This window comes from Calidris pugnax, unplaced genomic scaffold, assembly GCF_001431845.1.
Source record: "Calidris pugnax isolate Ruff unplaced genomic scaffold, ASM143184v1 scaffold28, whole genome shotgun sequence".
In the NCBI taxonomy this organism is placed as follows: domain Eukaryota; kingdom Metazoa; phylum Chordata; class Aves; order Charadriiformes; family Scolopacidae; genus Calidris; species Calidris pugnax.
Genome location: NW_015090842.1, coordinates 6250259 through 6269762, shown reverse-complemented (window position 1 = coordinate 6269762; position 19504 = coordinate 6250259). Strand labels below are relative to the sequence as shown.

General features: G+C 41.9%; 1 protein-coding gene across 1 annotated transcript; it reads right to left on the bottom strand.

Annotated features, from left to right (window-relative positions):
* Positions 1-924: 924 nt before the first annotated feature.
* On the bottom strand, positions 925-12257 carry HSD17B2 (hydroxysteroid (17-beta) dehydrogenase 2). Its single transcript, XM_014942225.1, has 5 exons — positions 11855-12257; positions 7219-7431; positions 6730-6915; positions 3517-3654; positions 925-2990 (listed from the first exon to the last, which is right to left on the bottom strand). Exons 1-5 carry the CDS (start codon positions 12129-12131, stop codon positions 2632-2634), a joined length of 1173 nt encoding a protein of 390 aa, XP_014797711.1. The 5' UTR covers positions 12132-12257; the 3' UTR covers positions 925-2631.
* Between the last annotated feature and the right edge of the window lie 7247 nt (positions 12258-19504).

The window sequence follows — 19504 nt, the reverse complement described above, 5'->3', positions numbered from 1 at the left end:
TTATTTGCAGTGCAAGCTATTAGGAAAAGAAATTTACCTCTAATGCTACAGCCCATTAAATGACACATAATTCAATAATGTGTTACAACAGAATTATCTTTAAAACACAAACTAAGATCCCTATAGGAACAAAACAATAACAATCTTTGATACCACAATTATTTGAGACTTGCTAAAATATCTTTGTAGTTAGGTGAAGAGATGCAAAATGGCTATTTAGAACACAAATTTCCAGGGAAATAAAAGTAAAAAAAAAGAAATTAAATCAAATCTTCCATGTAGATGCCTAGTTTAATATGTCTGCAACGTGCAAGACAACATACCTATTAAAAAAGTGAAGGGGAGAAAAACATTTACATTTTATAACCACAGCCAAATAACAAAGCAACAATTAAAGATTGTTATGAACATTGCTACACAAAACAGCTAGCTGGCTGTTAAGAACAATTTTGGTCGTATAATGCAAAATGTGCCTAAGGGCAAAATTCCAGCCCACCTAAGTTACACCTAAATTGGGTGTCAAGTGAAAAACAACCACCTCCGTCCAAGATGGAGATGGAGATAGGGTAACTGGCAGCAAGCTCCCTCACCCTGAAGGCAGCCAAAATTCAGAGGTTGCCACCCAGCACATCCCTGGCTCCACACCCACCTTTCCTTTCAGCTCACAGGCTGCCTTTGAGCCGTTGGGGTCCATGTCCTGCCCAAAACAAGGCACCGACTGCCACTTCATCCCCTTTCCCTGGAGAAGGTCCCCAATCACCTTCCTCCTCAGTGGTCTCCTACTGTGGGAACAAGGGCAGCCTGGGAAGGGAGGGGCTGTAGCACCAGTCCCCAAAAGTACAAAGGGTCAGATGAGACAGAAGAAGTATCACTACAAGCCAGTTACTAAATCTTTACATTTTTTTTTATTATGCACTTGTGCTGACAAATTAAAAAATTGGGAAATAGATAAAGGAAGAAATGGGAAGAGAGATAGAAATAGTCCCAGATTTTCTGAGTGAAAAACATTTTTGGTCACACTTTCTGAAAAGAAAAGCAAAAGTCTGTAATGAGGGGACTGATATAAACTCACAAGGAGATAAGCCTCAGTAGCAAAAGCAATAATCATGACAAAGTTTACAGGACAGGAGGATTTCCACACAGGGCATGAATTAAAATGGTGGGGGAAGTCTGCTGAGCATCCCCTGGGCACTCACCGGAGTCTTGCACTGATGTAAAGATGCAGCAAGAGATGGAACAAGTACTACAGATGCAAATTAAATTGTGATTTTGTTCAGTTGACGGCAAGAGCACATCACATGCGTTGGATTATGATAGAAGACTAGGAGTTGCTCAGAAAGGAAAGAAGAGTGCATCTACATTTAAAGCCCAGAATGTAATGACTTTGAATTTTTCATCATCAGAAAAGCAAGCATATTGTCAGAGCAAGGCACAGGACAGATGGCCAAACCAGGGAACCCAGGAGAATGAGGCTTTCTTTCAAAATATCACAGACTTTCAAAGCCTGAGGATGTGATGGGAAATGCAAAAAGGGAGTGGGAAAGGAAAAATATAGGCGAGCTGCCCAACTTGGCATCACTGAACATTTTATGGTACAGGGCACAGGGACAGCCAGCAGCAAGGAGGGCACCTGATGTTCCTAGAATGAATTTAGGGAAGAGGAGTGACCAAAATCTGTCAGAAGCCAGATGCTGGACTCCAGTAATGCCAACCTGAAGGCTCGCTGATCTTAGAGGAGTCAGCACAAACTCTCCCCAAAGCAGCAGGCGACACTGGAAGGTGTCAGGAGAAGAGGGCAAAAATGTGAGTTCTTCATAAGCCCAGAACTGAGTAAGGAATTGTACAAAAAGCAGAACTGAGATCAGAGTTTACTAATAATTAAAGAAGCACAAGCATATACAGGCAATGTACAGAATGACCAAGACAGTCATATCAAATTAGCAGCTGATATACTTACTATTACTTTTTCTAATACTGTAGAAAGGAGATTGTTCGCTTCTTCGTGAAGGTCTTGATCTTTGTTCATTTTTCCCCCCACCTAATCTACGTTGCTTAGTCTAGCAAAGAGTACACATTACAAACATCACAACTATACTTCACAAAATTTTGGGGGAAAAACAAGGTCAATCATTTCTCAGCTCCAACAGCAACAGAACCAAAAAAAAAACCCATCGTATTACGCTGAAGCTGCAGTGAGAAAGATTTCCATTAGACATTGCTAAATCTCTCCAATGATAGCAACATATGCAACTCCTTAGAGTGCAAGAAGGCTGTTAACTCTCAAGGTTTTTTTTTTGTTTTGAAAAACAGGTTCTACATCTCTGTGTGTTGGTGGTGCCTTTTGATGCAGAGAGGAACTGTATAATCTCAGGAGATACCTTACACAGAAGGCAGGATTCAAAGACATCACAAAATCATTGGAATTCCTCCAAAGATGCCCCATCTGGGGATAGCTTTCTATTTCTGTTTATCCACTGCTTTTCCTGAACATTACTCTTCACACAAAGATTTACCTCTGTTTGTAAGGCAGCGTAAATGGAATTTAGCAAATACAGTACAATAAATAGCAGTGTCTTTAGAAGAGTTTTTCCCCAGTTATCTCCTCAAGCAAGACAAACGCTGATGGATACCTTAGAGATTCTTGCTTTCAGCTTCTGCTGTTCTCAGCGCCCTTGGGACAGGCTCAGTACTCAGCATCTTACCCATGAAAAAGTCATAGAACCAGAGGGGAAAGTAGCAGAAGATGCAGAGGGGCAGGTAAGCCCCTTTGCCAGGGGTGTACAAGCCGTGGGGTCTCTTGGCCAGCAAGGCGTGCAGGATGGCGCTCAGCACAGGGGAGAGGTCGGCATCACAGTAGGCAGGCATGTGCAGGAGGTAGCTCTTCAGCCCCAAGAGATAGTCCTCACCGTAGTCTTGCCTTGTGTCTGCTGGGAGGTTCTCCATCAGCTCCTTTTCTTGCTTACCCCACAAGTCGGATGTGCCTTGTATACCTGCAAGAGCAGCATCACAGGATAGCAAGTGGGTTTGGGGCTGAATTAAAAAAAAAAAATCATCTATAATTAATAGTGAGCTGTTCTCCACCACCACCCCGGTTCACAGTGCTCATAAACTAGGTCAGTGAAGAACAAAACAGCTGGTTAGCTGAGAGGGCTTCTACCCGGAAGAGAAGGGAAGGGAAGGCACGAAGCACAGACTACACAAAAAACATGGGGTTTATGCATTGTTTGGTTACCAGCTGTACCTAAAAAGGTGCTCTCACAGCCAAGTCAGCATTTATTTATTTTCCTCCTTCTCCCTGCTGAGGGGAAAGCTACACTCACGAGGCAGAGGCAGGTAGCATGCAGAGCTGGAGGGAGCATCTCTCCCAAAAAACACCAATCTTAATTTCCATAACCCATGTGAAAAATGGGGGAAAAAAAATTCTGACTGAGAATCACCGAAGGCTCTGTTTGAGGATGCTGGACTACAGGGAGAGAGGAGAGGCAGAAAGCACTACCCAAAATGTCAAACACCAACCTGTTCGGAAGCCTGACGGATGAATTGCAGCAACTTTAATTCCCCATTTGGAAAGCTCTTGCCTCATTACTCCAGAAAACATGGACAGAGCTGCTTTTGATGCACCGTATGCAGCATACCTCGGTAGTGGAATGCCTCCTGCAGGAGCAATATAAACATGATAAAACTCAACGGCAGCTCTTTCCAGCCTTTATTTTCGTGATTTAGAAGGAAGATTATAGTGCAACCAAAATTATGCGTCTCTCACTGAGGTTAAAGACAAGTCAGTGAGGGAATCATTCCTTTCTGGAGGTTAAAAAAAAGTGAAAGTTGTAAATTAGCAGTTGCTTATAGCAGTTATGCTCAGTAACACCTGATAAGACACCTTGTATGGCAGAAAAAATAAATTGTATTGCATTTAAGGGTAAAAACTACTGAAAATTATGACTGTTGGTTTCAGAAACACAGATAATGTTTTAGTTCATATAAATAGTGAAGCAATAGTTTAATGCCGCTGTTCTTGTCACTGTAACACGAATTTCAAGCTCCTACTATAAACCACAGTTACAACAGGGTAAGTAATCTCAATCTTAGCTTTATAAAGCCAACTTATCTTCCAGTTCTTTCCAGCTAGTTTCAGAAAGACCAGAGACAGCAGAGCAAAACCTCTACAGATAAACCAAAGCTGGAATCACACCACCCAGGCAACAGGGCTCTCCGAGACCCATCATGGAAGCAGATCCCTTGCCTGGAGTTATATCTCATCTCTTCCAGTCCCAGCAGCATTTTTTCAGATGGAAAAAAAGATAGAAAACAGCCAGTATTTTTCATTAATTTAAAGTAAATCCATATGCTTACAAAACAAAAGCTTCCAGAAAAGACTCTCTCCCAAATACAGAGATTTCCTCTGTTCCATAAACTGGCAGACTGTCATTTCTTTAGAAAAATCCAAAGACGCTTTGATTTGAACTTCCCTTCTTCAGCTCCCCACCTCAAGATTTCTCCCCAAGATTGGTGTTATCCCCGCACAGAATATCACTGCCAGATTTAGGGGTCATCACAGCCACCATGGGCTGTGTTGACACAGCGGTGAGGAGGGAACAGAATGGCCAACCCTTCTCCTTGGGCCACACAACACCTCCTGCCTGCATAGCCAGTTGGGCACATCCTCTGGCACGGCCTCCCTTCCACACGTTACACATTTATCTCCAGGTATTCGAATCTTTTAATAGAAAATACTTCAACACGGGAATTTTCGAGTAAGCCACTGGTGCCATTTATTGGGTTTTGTACCACAACGACCAAGGTATCACGGGGGCTTCTCACGCGGAGTCATCCCTTTGAAGAACTCAGGCCAATTATATGTTAATTATTCTTCTGTATGCATCTGAATAAGTTTGAGTTCCAATTGGTTTGAGCCAACTGAACCGCGTACTCTTTCCCTCTGAGGTCAGGCTAACCGAGTCCAGTTAAATTAGCTCTGTGCAGACAGGAATAGATTCGGCACAACGAGACCTCACTAACCTTTTCTGCTAATGTTCTACCAAAGGACCCTCAGACCCTGCGTTAAGAGGAAGCTATTTACCCAAACCAGCTCGTGTGTGAGAACATCTGCGCGAACAGCTACAGTTTAAGCAGGCTCGTTATCAACTCCTGTAAGGGCAAATTATTCAGCACAGAGCAGCTCTCCATTTATCCCTACAAGGCAGCTTGAAAATTCATGCCAAGAATTAAGACATCTGCCCCAAAACACCACCCAGGTGCTCAGAGAAACAGAGGTCTGTCCGCTGTCTCCGTTCTTGCAAGGGTTGGTGGGCAGAGCAGCACCAGGAAAGGTCCTTCTTTTAATTCAGCTCTGATTTCTTAAAGTGTCAGCAACAAACCACAAACACAGACATACAGATACAAAACATATTTGGGATTATAAAAAGCAAACAGAAGACACAGTGTCAAAGCTGGGCTGAGGCCACATCCTCAACATAAGCCATGAACACAAGGTAGTGCTTGCACAAGCCACCTCAGCAATACAGCAGGATTCAAGTGGACACCAACTGCACAGAAATAAGGGTCCAAGAAGAAAAGGTGAAGAAACATTTGGGAAGCAAAGGAAACAGTAAATGCTTAAGAGGCCTTAAGCCAAAATACTTTCCAGCATCATGACATCCTGCTTCTGGCAGGTCTCATTTTTAAAGGAGCATTCTTGCTCCCCAGCTGTTGGCTACCAGACACTGTATTACTTCAGTTCCTACAACTTAGCATCTCAGCTGTCCTCCTAGACTAGAAGATTATGTTATAAAGGCATATATATAGTGAGAACAGGACCCAATTTATGGGTCAAAACTAGAAAGTATATTATATGCTGTTTTTAAAGAGTTATTTTATTGATTAAAAAAGTACCACTTTGCTAATAAATTAGGCTAAAGTATTTCTAGGAAGATAACCAAAATATTTTTAGACAAATATAAACACACACAGTCTGTTCAGGTCCCAGGTTATTAGCAGACCATGCTCTAGGACTGCGCACTCTGGAGAAAAACATAGAATGCAGCAAAAAATAAAACTGCCTTCTGGTCTTGAAGGACTAAATGTTTCTCTTCAGGGGATGCTTTATCATCATGTTTTCTCACTTTAACATGAGCCCTACAAGGGTGCAGGGGTAGAGCTGCCCAACTGAAATATCCAACATTTATTATAGACTGTTACAAATGGCAAATGTCATGAACATACCCAAAATATATTTATGCTTCAATTTTAACCCAAAGTATTAAAAAAAGGTCAAAACTTTAACTGTAACCAGCCCAAATGGAAGAGAGCCCATCTCTGAAAAGGCAGACAGCTTTTGGGCATCTCCATGATGTGGTTCAACAACACACAAACCGAGATGGTCACAGACTTCTGCAGTGATATGTTATAGAAACATCTGTGATTTACCATCCATCTTTCTGGAAACTCACAAAGCTATCACCCATAGCATCTATAACACATGATCTGAATTTCACCATCTTTTATATAACAGCACATTTTTAGCATTACTAAAATCTTCTGCTTTAAGGGCTGGTTTTTGGCAACAGTCTCCCAAACAAAAGAAAACCCCACACTTATTACCTAGATACCAATTCCCTGGGTGTATTGACAAGCAAGGCTGACCAACACCTTCCTCAGCTTTTTTGCCAAGGAAGTTCCTTGTTTTTTCTGTTGTACCAGAAATTCATTTGGTGCTTTAGTTCAGCTCACCTGCCATGCTGGACATGTTAACCAGCCTCCCCTGGGATTTCCGAAGTAATGGTAAGAAGATCTTGGACACCTCTACAGCCCCAAAGAAATTCACCTCCATGCATTGCCTGTAGGTGCTCATGGGGAGCAGCTCACCGTCAGCAAGGAAGCCCAGGATGCCTGCGTTGTTCACGACTCCCCAGAGCCCTGGGAAGAGGAGAAAGCACAGGACAGCTATACAGCAAGAAGTCAAATCCATAAAGATTACCTCCAGATCAAAGCAGATATTATCTGCAGATACAGATGCACAGTATCCCCTCCTTGAACAATCATCACCATTTTTCATAGGTCCCAGAAAGCAGGAATTCCCAATATAAATACCTTGACTGTCCACATACTGCAGCATGGAAGTGACCTGCACACGAAAGCCACAACGCAGCCAACGGGTAAGAGATGGACCTTGTAAGCACCTACATTAGGATGCCCATTATAATGTCAAAAAAGCCATACCTGTATTTTGCACCTTCTCTGAGACTTTTAGATAGGCTTCCTTGACTTGGGTGGCATTGGTTATATCCAGCTGCAGGAGAGAGAGCCTCTGAGAACAGGTCCGTCTCAGTTCCTCAGCTCCAGGTCCGTCCTTATTCAAAACCCCAGCAAACACAACAAAACCCAAGTTATCCAGGTATTTAGCCAGTGCATGTCCAATCCCAGTGTCGCTTCCTGAAAGCATCGAAAAAGACATCTGAAGAGTAGGTCTGTCCTAAACCATCATCTAAAAAAACATTAATTGGAAATACATGCAAATATAACCAAAAAGATGACGAAATAAACTGGAAATATACCTGACTGTGGGAGGAAAGGTTCAGATCTGAAAGTTTGAGGAGATAGATCTCTGAATGTTCCACAAAGAGTGACAGATCTTGGCCTCTTGGCTCACAGCCAATGGCATCAGTTCATAGTCTACCACTGACAGATTTTTAAGGCTTACTTCATACATACAGAAGAAATAAAACCCCAGATTTAGTTTATACAAATATTCAGAATGAAACCTGATAACAAAAGTATCTAGGGGGAAGAAAAAACTACCCAAGAAAAACGACACAACTATTTTAATTTGAAATCTCAGATGAACAAAGCAACTATAGGGCATTGGAATTCAAAAAAATTATTGGATTATATTTCTTAAATCCAAGAAGTAGCATTATTTTATTCTAATATCTTCCACGCAGATCCTTCTGATACTTTTTTGTCCCAGGTTGCCACCAAGCCAAAGCTGAGCTACTGTTTCTTTACCTGAAAAGGAGTTCAATGTTTTCAAACCCTGAGAAAGCTTCAGAATTGCATTTTTAAGCTAAGCCAAATAGCACCAACTATTTAATTCATGCAAACTTGCGTCAGGATTTCTCTTATCCTCTCTATTCTCTTCTAAACTTATTCCCAAACTTTGTCCTATAAAGCAGTGAACTACCAAATGCAGGAAGCACTCACTGTTAGAGCAAATACGGAACAACGATCTTTGCAACCATGATTGTTACCGGGTGGGAGGAACTGAACAATGATTAATATTTAACTAACAGGTCAATCGATTCACAAGTTTCTCCCGTTGACACAATATTTTGCAGCCACTATCTTAAGACACTTCTAAGTGTTCTCACTCCTGTGTCTTTTTTTTTTAATTCAGGTTTCCATTCCTCCCATGTGCTAGTTGGCGAGGAAGGAACCACCTCGCCCATCTGCCCACCAAGACTCTCCGTGAAGGATCCTTTTGTAAAGGACAATACCAGGAGGAAAAAGAGGAGTTTAAGAAATTAACACAGTTTTTACACTGTAAAGCAGAGCTCCACCAGCACATCCCACGACAGGGCACTGCACCCTCTGGTGTAACTGCAGCAAAGAAGGCTGCTGGATGCTGATGTGCACCAAGATCCCTGGAGCTGCCCCAGGGCTTGGCCATCTCCTGTGATGGACATTTGTTATATAAATGCTCAGCTTCCAAACCCACCTGTGTGGCTGGAAACCTGACCGTGGGACAAAGGGATGGGACTCCTGCCAGTTTTGTTTTTTTTTTTCCTCATTTCCTCATTTGTGAAAGAGCTGCAATACTCCTTCCTTACCCCTACCAGCAACTTACAAGGATTAACCTGTGATTTTGGCACACCAAGGCGCATATCAGCCTAGTCATTCACAGGCCTGCTCCTGCACTCCAAATCCACAGAAAAATAGAATTTGGCTGCCAAAGAGATTAATCTTAATCACACTAGATCTTCATTTCTGGGTTCTGTCTTTTAACTGGGGATTTAGTGCTGAAAGGTGAAAAAAAAAAATTAATTCCAGGTGATTTGAAGGAAACACATACATTGATTGATCCAGGAATTTAGTAACATGTTGAGAAGAATTACTCATGCTCTACTTAATTCTTTAAAAAAAAAATAAACACCTTGTGGCATTTTTTGAAGTCTGCATTTGTTGAAGATGCACCAGAACACCACATACATCACACTTTGCTTCTCGCAGCCCTGATCCAAAAGAGAAGAGCAAACCTGCATTTTTGGAATTCCCTAAAGAGACATGAAGAAGCCTGCAAATATCCCAAAGACATGACAGATTGCTGAGTTTGAGGGTGGAATGTTTTTCCTTTTTTTTTTTTTTTAGTGAATAACCCTATTTTCTGGATCAAATCCTTTCCCTTTCATCCTCCCCAGCAAGTACACAGCCACAGAGCTACATATTACTTAAGTTTTACAGCGCAGTTTTAACTTGGGAAGGAGCAAAGTGTTAACAACTTTTATCTCCTGAGGAGGAAATAAAAAGCAGTGCTTGTCTGTGCGTGCCACAGGGTTTGTCCCCAGCTTTTATCAAAACAATTCTGATTGGGTTTCAGATCTCTTACTGAAGTCCAGAGAAAACCCTTCAACTCATAAAATTCAAAGGGTAGTTAGGTCTCTACAGGGAAGAAATAGAGAATTGCCCCCTACCCCCTTGCTTCTATGTCAAAAATAACAATTGGTGAATGATTAGATGCTTTATTACAAGAAAAACACTCAATACTGAAAGTAACTGAGAATTTATCACCAGCTCACACTGAGCATCAGAAACACCAAGTGACACATCAAGAATGACAAGACCAAGTTAACTGGAGACATTCATCCCACTGGACACAGAATAACCGAGGCAAAAATGTTTTAATTCCTGCTACTTCCAATCTTCATAGTAATTTAATTTTTAGGGCAGCTGGCTACTGGGTCTACCAAACTACACTAAAGCGTTCGCATGCCCAAAAGCTTCTGTTTAAGGACACTGAAGCACTCACTCCCAGCAAGAGGATCAACAGAAATGTTTCACCAATGACTTTAAAACTGCTCACATGCCCACAGTTACTCATGTGAAAAAGCATTTTGACAACTGGCTGGCTTAAATAAGTAACACACAGCAGCACCTGTGCAAGGGACACTCAAAAGAGGATCAGAGCAATATTTGATAAAACCCAGGGAGAGAAGCACAGAGATGACTCCATCCTCTGGCCAAGGGCAGTCAGCCCACAAGTGATGCGCAGAGCACAGCAGCATTCCCCAACCCTGCGGGGCTGAAAAGGGTATGGAAAGAAAAAAAAATAAAAATAAAACCCCCACCATTTCCCATGAAGTGCCTACTTCAAGTCCTGTCTAAATTGGAGAAAGCAACATCAAAATTGATTTCAAGGCACCTCGCACCTACACATGCATGCAGACACACATCCCACCACTGGTATGGGGAAGAGCAATTTAATCAAGAAATGTGTTGAGTAAAACTTTTGTTTCAGAGTTTGATTGAGTGATTGCATACCAGTCCGGATTCAAATACAGACCAAGAAGAACCTTCTCAGATGTGTCAGCTGCCAGAGGTGTCCAAACTTGCATTTCTTCAGGACAGCTGCAGCACAGGTACAACAAAAGCACATTCCCTCGCTGGAATATACCCAAGTGTTCTTCACTTCCCTATATTCCTCCAATTCAAGTTCTCTAGAGCAGATAAGCTCTGAGACAGTCCTCTTTCTTGAAAAACTGCAGTCTTGCAAAGAGCAAGAAGATGCCCAAGTGCAAACAGAAAAACCCTCACCTGCAGGGGTGGGAAAAGGAGTACTCCCTGTCCCCCCCACCCGATACTCATTTTCATCTGAAACACCTGCAGGGAGAAACCCAGCTGGCAGATAAACCACGAGGGGAGAACGTGCTGCTCATCTTGTCCTCCCCTTCACTTCAGCATTTAATCCCTGTATTAATGCTTGCTAGGCAAATCTAAATTATTTCCAGGTGTCCCTATAAAACAAAATGAAATTCTGCAAGAAATAGCTATATAAACCAAAGCAACTTAATTCAGCTTTCCAGAGGGGGAAAAATAAAACTAAAAAAGAGCAAGTTAACAGTGCAAGAAGCAGTTGGCAGGCTCTCTGGTAGAAGGTTTGATTAACACAAATAAACAACATTTAAAGTTTTAGAAGAAACAGGAGAAAAGCCATAAAACTACAAAAATGCCATCCCTGCAAACTAAAAGTGGCTTTTGAGTAGATCAGAGTGTTAATAGAGGCTGAATTCATTAGCGGTGAACTTTCACTGCTTGTGAGGGAAATTACTCCCAAATGATTTCATACATCATTTCAAAGAAATGGCACCAAACCACTGCCTTGAAATACATGCATGATATACACGGTGTGCACTGTGTAAGCGTGCACACCGAAAGATAACCGCACACCCGTCCCCAGCGCGATGAATTCAAGTAAACAAAAGTAATATATGAATGTAGCACTCTGAGGGCTTCCAGAAATTAACGTCTCTCCTAAAAAATTAGACCACCGTAAGTATTCTCATGCCTTTTGCACCAGTTAATTTCACAAGTATGTCTAAAAAGCTACTTGTAAAGATTAAATGAGACACTAAAAAATAATAGCATCTATCAAGATGCTTTTCTACTTAATTTCAGAACACTTACTTACCTGGAAAAAAACATCTCAGGCAAAGCAAATAAAACAAGAGAAAGAAAAAAAAATAAAATAAAAATAAGAGGAAACATTATGAGCACGCATTTCATAGATACGTAACCTGAGGACACAAAGTTTTCAAGCCCACTTATGAGAAAAGCCAGTTTTTCCTTGCCCATGGCACCTTACCTGTGATGAGCACGGCTTTCCCAGCCACAGGCAGCAGCTCCTTGCTGCCCAGGTACGTGGAGAAGACCAGGCTCACGGCGCAGAAGACCACCAGCCCCCCACCAGCCCCCAGGGTGGCCACGCACAGCAGCCCCAGCAAAGTGGGCAGGAGGCTCCGGATCAGCACCTTCCTCTTCTCCACCGGGTTCTTCTTGGCCGTGCAGAGGACAACCATCCCCAAAAGCGCGGTGGCACCCACGCAAAGCCATCCAAGGGGGCTGGGGGTGAGAGCATCCATCGGCAGTGGGGAGGAGCAGGCACACACAGCCCACCACCAGCTGGGTAAAAGCAGGTGTTGCTTAAATGCAGCACGTGTTATATAGGAGCAGGGGGTGGGGCAGAGAAAGGGGACTCTATCTTTAAAGGTTCAACATAATCTCACTCACCCTTGGCATCAGCAAGAAGCAGAAGCTTTCCTTTTCTTACCTTTTATTCCTTCTGCCTGACAGCTCCACCTTCTGAACAACGTGCTGGCTGGATAATGATTGACAGCACTGGGAATGGACATGATGTAACAAGCGTTGGCTTCAGGAAAAAAATTAACTGCTATACGTTTTATATGTGTAAAGTACATTTTCCTAGACAGTAAAAACAGAACAGCTTCGTTTATGTGAAATAGTTGGAATTTCCTGCCAAAAAACTTAGGGTGTAGTTTCAGTGGAACTGATCTGTGATAGGCAGTGGCAAAAATGAGTCAGGACAGGGTTATTTACTCTCTGTAATACAAACTATGTGGTTAGTGCCGGACTTTATCACACGTGGACCACCCTCCTCTTTCAACAAAAACCCCAAAATGACCCCCTTTGGTTTAGTGTGCACCTTTGGCTATTTATCTTCTTCACATTCAGCAAATACCTATGGTTAATGGCCATTGAAGGAGATTCAGCAAATACCTATGGTTAATGGCCATTCAAGGAGGGCTGGGAAAGGTTCAACATAATCTCACTCACCCTTGGCATCAGCAAGAAGCAGAAGCTTTCCTTTTCTTACCTTTTATTCCTTCTGCCTGACAGCTCCACCTTCTGAACAACGTGCTGGCTGGATAATGATTGACAGCACTGGGAATGGACATGATGTAACAAGCGTTGGCTTCAGGAAAAAAATTAACTGCTATACGTTTTATATGTGTAAAGTACATTTTCCTAGACAGTAAAAACAGAACAGCTTCGTTTATGTGAAATAGTTGGAATTTCCTGCCAAAAAACTTAGGGTGTAGTTTCAGTGGAACTGATCTGTGATAGGCAGTGGCAAAAATGAGTCAGGACAGGGTTATTTACTCTCTGTAATACAAACTATGTGGTTAGTGCCGGACTTTATCACACGTGGACCACCCTCCTCTTTCAACAAAAACCCCAAAATGACCCCCTTTGGTTTAGTGTGCACCTTTGGCTATTTATCTTCTTCACATTCAGCAAATACCTATGGTTAATGGCCATTGAAGGAGGGCTGGGAAGGGGTGATGGCTGATTTGCCATTAAGGGCACTTCGTTAAGTGAACACAAGCAACACACCTGAGATTGAGCCTTCAGTTGACCTCCAGTGGTGACATTCACCTTAGTTTTGACATGAGTCACTGGTTCAATACCCACAGCAAGTTGGGAGGGAAAAAAGGCAATCAATGAAATGTATTGGAGAGATTTAACACTTCCTGTGGTGTACTCTGAAAGTTATTTAAATAATAAGAAAATTGTAAAATCCATCTGGCTAAAAGGATTGCAATACAATGAAGGCAAATTTAACCCAGTTTAAAAAATCCCTGCTAATTGGTTTGAGAGATGAGCCTAAGTTATTACACAACCAGCTAACACGATGTAGCTGGTTTTCTGAAAGAAAATGCAGTGCTGACCTATTTTATTTCACACAGACAAGGGAAGATTGAAGTGCAGGCTGCAAACCTAGCATGAGACACCAGCACATTTCCATGCCATTATTCCTTTGAGGTTTTACAAGATGACAAATGTGTTGAATAACATTTTTTTACAGCCAGTGAAAATGTTTACATACCTCTCTATGCAGTTTACATGAGCCATGAGGTCGCTTTCTTAAAAGAACATTACCCTTAAGGGCGGCTTGTCATTCATTGCTGTTGGGAACACCCATTCATTCATCCTTCCGCTGGTGCACAGTGTGTCAACTATTTTAACTTCCCTTCACCATTTGCTGACTCTGCTTTTATCAGCGTGGTGGTCTTGAGGTCAATTGTAGCCTGCCCTTCGTTAAGGTGTCTTCTCAAAGATCTCCTCGGAGAACTTTGCTTTCTCTTCCTGATTGGACTTTACTGCATGATGTAGATGATCACAAATATGCTGGTGTTTAAAGCATCAGCTCTCACACTGGTGATGGGAGTTTTTTGCATGGTGGGAAGAGGGGTAGGAGTAACCATGTGCAGCCCAATGTCCACCCTGGCTCCCCTCTGCCTGCAGGGAAGGGACCGAGGTGGGAGAGGGGCCAAGCCATGGTGGCCACCATGCCTGGTCCTTGCAGAGCAATCTCCACTTGAGCCTTCTCACCTGCCAGGTCCCCCATTGAAATGCATCTGTGCACACACACACACCCTCTCACCCACACACTGAACTGGAGGATGGGGACACTGGGGACACCACAGACATATGTTGTACACACGTCTGCTGCTGTGTGCTGGCACAACACCCACAACACTCCAGAACGACTGTAGGGACGTCTGTTCTGAACTGATCTCTGTCTGAATTAATGTTGATTTTATATTTTGAATACAAAACGTGACCAATAGAGGTTTGGGGGGCGGTTTTTAATGATAAGCTGACCACACGTTCACCCTGGTGTGTGAATATGTAAGTGCATAGGTTACACATACCATGAAACGGGTTGCTATCAGAAAGGAGGGCATGATCTAAAATTATTTTACTAGACAGTATTTTTACTTTCAGCACTTTCACTTTGTCCAGAGGTACCACGTGCCATACCTAACAGTTGCTTTCTGCTGATATTCTTCTGTCCCAGCTGCAACACAAATTACATTTTCTAGAAGCACAAACCATTCTTCTGCTGCCATGGCTGCTTCTGCCAGTCACAGATTTGTTTTTCAGTTCAGGCTGGAATTTCTCACAGAACTCTTTAGTTTTCCATTTTGTTCTATTTTGGTTTGCTGATTCAGGCTTTTTCAGCCATGCAATGCAATGACTGTCACTCCTGAGGGCTCCTGCTCCATGTGCTTCGGGTGCTTTTGTGGCTTGGGTAGGGGACCTGCACTTCAAGTTCTATAGGGAGGACCTTGGCTACAAGGCTTTTACTGGAAAATAATTTCAGCAGAAAATAGGTTGGACTCAGTTTCACCAAATGAGTCACTAACCAAGACAGAAAAATTATTCTCATGAGCAAATACATATATGAGCACAAAAATATGAAATTATTTACTTCGATTGACTACAGCTTCTGAGAGTACATAAGCACCTTCATCCATTTGGATTTTGGTGGATTTAATGGCTAGACAAACACTTGTCAGGCTGTAAGTCCTGGATGCAGAAACTATTGAACTTGCATACCCAAAACTGATCTGGGCGAAAGCTTTGCTCTTACAAATACTACTCAACTTCTAGACAAAGGTTGAGATAATCCTCTGCCTTCAGTCAGTTACCTGTTCACGCACTCAACTGGAAGCACATGAATGGTGCCAGTAAGGACAACAAAACTATCTGTCTGCCTAAAGCCAGGAATGTAGCCAAGTACCTTCGCGAATTAAGATCTCTGAACTCACAAGCGTGTACTGAATAAGGGCAAAGATTACCTTTAACTGAAAATAATGCTGTGTAACCTCTCCTTTGTTTTCAAACTACTCCTTTAATAGGCTGTTAGAGAAAATAATTCCTGTCAAATAAAGTATGTATCCATTAAAGAAAAGTAAGAAATACGTTCTACCTCTAAGTTACTGGAGATTTTGTTTTTAGAAATACAGTAATTGTAAAGATTGGAATTCAGAGACAGACAGTAATTCCTGAAGATCACTCAGCAGTGAAGAAACAGCTGTAGCTCACCATTTCTCAATATTCATATCTAACAAAAGCTAATAACAATAATTACTTCCTCAGCTGAATCTCCTGTTACTTTCTTAAGTGTAAGAACCTCAGAGAGAGAAGCTCCTGTACTGATGACCAAACTGGACTTGTAAATCGTTTTGGCAGGTATTCATGCAACACACACCTTAGCATTATACAATCTTCAAAAGAAATAATTGCAGCCTGTATTTCCCATGTGAATCCAGTGCCTGCAGCAGCGCTCTCTTTGCTTTGAAGCAGGTCTCATAGAAACATGCCATATGAAATGTAGCCATGAGTTCCACGTTCTGCCTTGGTATTTACATGAACTCTAATCACCCTTTGTAAATTTTCTGCAATAGACAAAACATCTTAAATCAGAGAAATCATTAAGATTATGAGCACTCTGTATTTGCAAGGGAGGTTTTCTTCTCTGACTCTTCAGACATCTCTGTATCTCCAGGCTTTCAAGAACAGCTAAAAGTAGATTGCACTCTATCCAAAATAAGCCATTTTTATCAACACAGTTGTCATTATTTTCCAAAAAGAGAACGGAATCAAAAACCCCAAAAGGCAGTTAGGTACTCTTTAGGAAGTTAGCCAGGAATCATCTCTAGGTTATCCTCATGAGAAGTTACACTTGCCTGCCTTTCTTCTGTCATCTGATTACATGAAACGGCTTTCACAGAACCATTAGTGTTAGAGAAGAAAAAATACCAGTTTATCTTAGTCCACTTCTCTGACAGCAACAGACTCTTCCTTAAAATTTCCTTTGGTACATTCAGAGTAAAATTCCAGCCCTGGACATTGCACAGCACAGTGGTGCCTTAATATATGAGAAATAAGGATGTAAGCTCTACTCTGGACTGGAAGATTAGCTTGGTTTTCAAACTAGATTTTAATTGTATCTCTCTGTTGCCTTTCCTTTCCTACAGCTTTGCCTCTCTGAAGTTAATGGCAGGATTTACCTGCCCAAACCATGAAAGATTTCTGCATTTTCCTCGCCCTCAGTCTGCTTATTTCTTTGCAGATGCTTCCTGAAATGCAGCTTTCCCTACCCTACTTCTCGGTGGTTTGTCCCAACCACAAGTCATACAGACCGTAGGCACATCAGAAAGAAATACTCTTCTGCATCTTCCTTCTGTAAGTTTTCCTCCTCCACGTCTCCAAACAACAGCATATTGGGAGAAAGATCTGTTTTACATCCAACCTTTTCTATGCATGTTAACAGCAGACCACAAAACGTTTTCAAATAGGTATTATCCATGCAAAAGTCACGTAATTTTTACCATTATTTTACCATTAGTTAAATTAATAAATGGCAATGTGAATATGGAGGCACAGAGAAAATTAGGCATACATGGCAATCAAAAGCCTGATTAAAGCATGGGTGGACAAACTGAGTAGCTAAGACTCAGTAGCAGCACTGATGGAGATGCCAACCTCAGCAATCCCAGCTTAGCAGCGGCTCCAGGTGCACATGGTAGATCATTAGTTCCCATTGAAATCTAGGTCCTGTAGCACCTTCAAAAAATTTAACCAACTAGTGCTAACTTGCAGCTAGCATAAAAACATACCTTTAATCATACCTTTAGGTTCCATCTAGACAGGGGCCGATATTGTCCAAAGCAAGATTTTGAAAAAAAAATAATCCTCAACTCCAAGTCCAGTTGCACTTCTCTCTTTTGCCCTCGGGAAAGAGTCCCTTCAAAGTGAGGGGATTTACTACATCCCCAACATGACTTGTCATTCATGGTAGATAGTGACACCATTAAAAATAAATCCCATAAAACTTGGAGCCCCAGAACACGTCACTGAGCTCTACGTGTGGATTCTGCAAAGGGGATGAAAGAAAACGAGTGGTGGCATCTCCTCGTTGTCACTTGGGTTATTAACTATGCACATCTGTGACATGCCGCCCCTTCCATTTGCAAACTCTTAAAAACATCTCTGCCTCTCATAAACAGAATTCACTTATTTTTAGATTTTCCGCACAGTTACAGCAGCTAGTCTTTGAAATGAAAGCCAGAGCAAAATGAGATGAAAAATGAGCGATGATTCAAAAAGCATTAAGTGATCAACCATGACAAAGCGTCACCTGCCCTAAACACATTCTGTTTTCTGTCACTTGAAGGACAAGTCCCTCGCTTCCGAATGGTGAAGCCATGTATTTTTCCTGTTGAGGAATCGCGACCTCACTCTGTGTGTAATCAATGACTTACATTATTATTTTGATGGAATATGTGGTTGCCACATTCTGAATGTCACCGCTTTCTCCTTTAATGCTGCTGATCTGAAGGGCATCCCCGTCGCCTTTCGGCGATGTTTGTGTTGCTTGTAAACCCCCACAATCACAGTTCGGATGTTGTCAGCGAGACCAGCTGTTTGTCAGGAATGACTTTGTGATAGATGATCCTCCCGTGGAACAGGGGGACAGACTAGATGACCTCTCAAGGTCCATTTCAGAATCGGTGGGGGCTCTTGATGGTTCTATGGCAGGTAGCACTTTAGTTAAATGGTATTTTTTCTTTAGGCGATTCACCAACTATGGAAAAATCTGTATATTCGGTGTCATTTTTTGTTGTTTTGTTTCCCTTTATTACATTGTCCGTCTTAGGCATTTTATATCACACACAGTAACCTCAACCCCGACTCAAAAAATTGTTTAGATGTAAGCATATCTAATCCCATTAAAATCACTACAACTGTCCTCACACGAAACTAGACAGACGATATAATAGGTAACTGAATGATGGTCCCAATACCCATTAGGTCTAAATGTTCCCTGAGAACCCAAACCCACAGACACGTACATCCTTAAAAATGAACACAGATACTCATACACAAGGACAGAAATATGCAATACCCAGGTATTTAAACCTGTGCACACCTGCAGAATTAGACCCTGCCTTAAAGACCTCCTCCACCTGGATTTGAGACATCCTAACAGATTCATGCAAATGAACCTACATCATAAAACTATTTATTCTGCTTTCCAGCTGACAAAAATATCAAGTGCAACTTAAATGAACTTCTCCAAGTTTTAGAGTCTGTATTAAAATATTGTCAAGCCCCAGGTGGAGGTCATACCCGAACAGGCAGGGATTCTATGGGGACAAGTCTGCACAGGCACTTCACGCTAATCATCCCTTGCAGGGGATTCCTCCTGAGCTGCACATAGTTTGTAACTTGTTTTATTAATACTGTAAACTATCACTCGACTTTTAGTTTTCAAGACTGCTTTTTAACAACACATACAACAGCCTCAGGGCAAACCTCTCTCTTGGATGCACGCAAACTTTGCTAGAATCACTAAGGGCTATGCAGGCGTAGCTTCAAAGGCAGATTTGGGACCTATAACTTTAATTCATCCACCAAATGGAGCTCCAAAATCCATTAAGGAAAAATAACTAGTAACCATCTGTCTTTATTCATCAGGCTGAAAGCAGTTAATCAAACCTAGTGGACATTTTTACTTTCTTCTTTCTCTCTCAACAGCTTTGAACACAGATGCAGCCTTTCCATAATTAAGCTGAGCATAGTAGCTCCTAGACAGATTAATTCTGGGGAGCTTGTCAAAAATGTCAGATGGCATACAGGT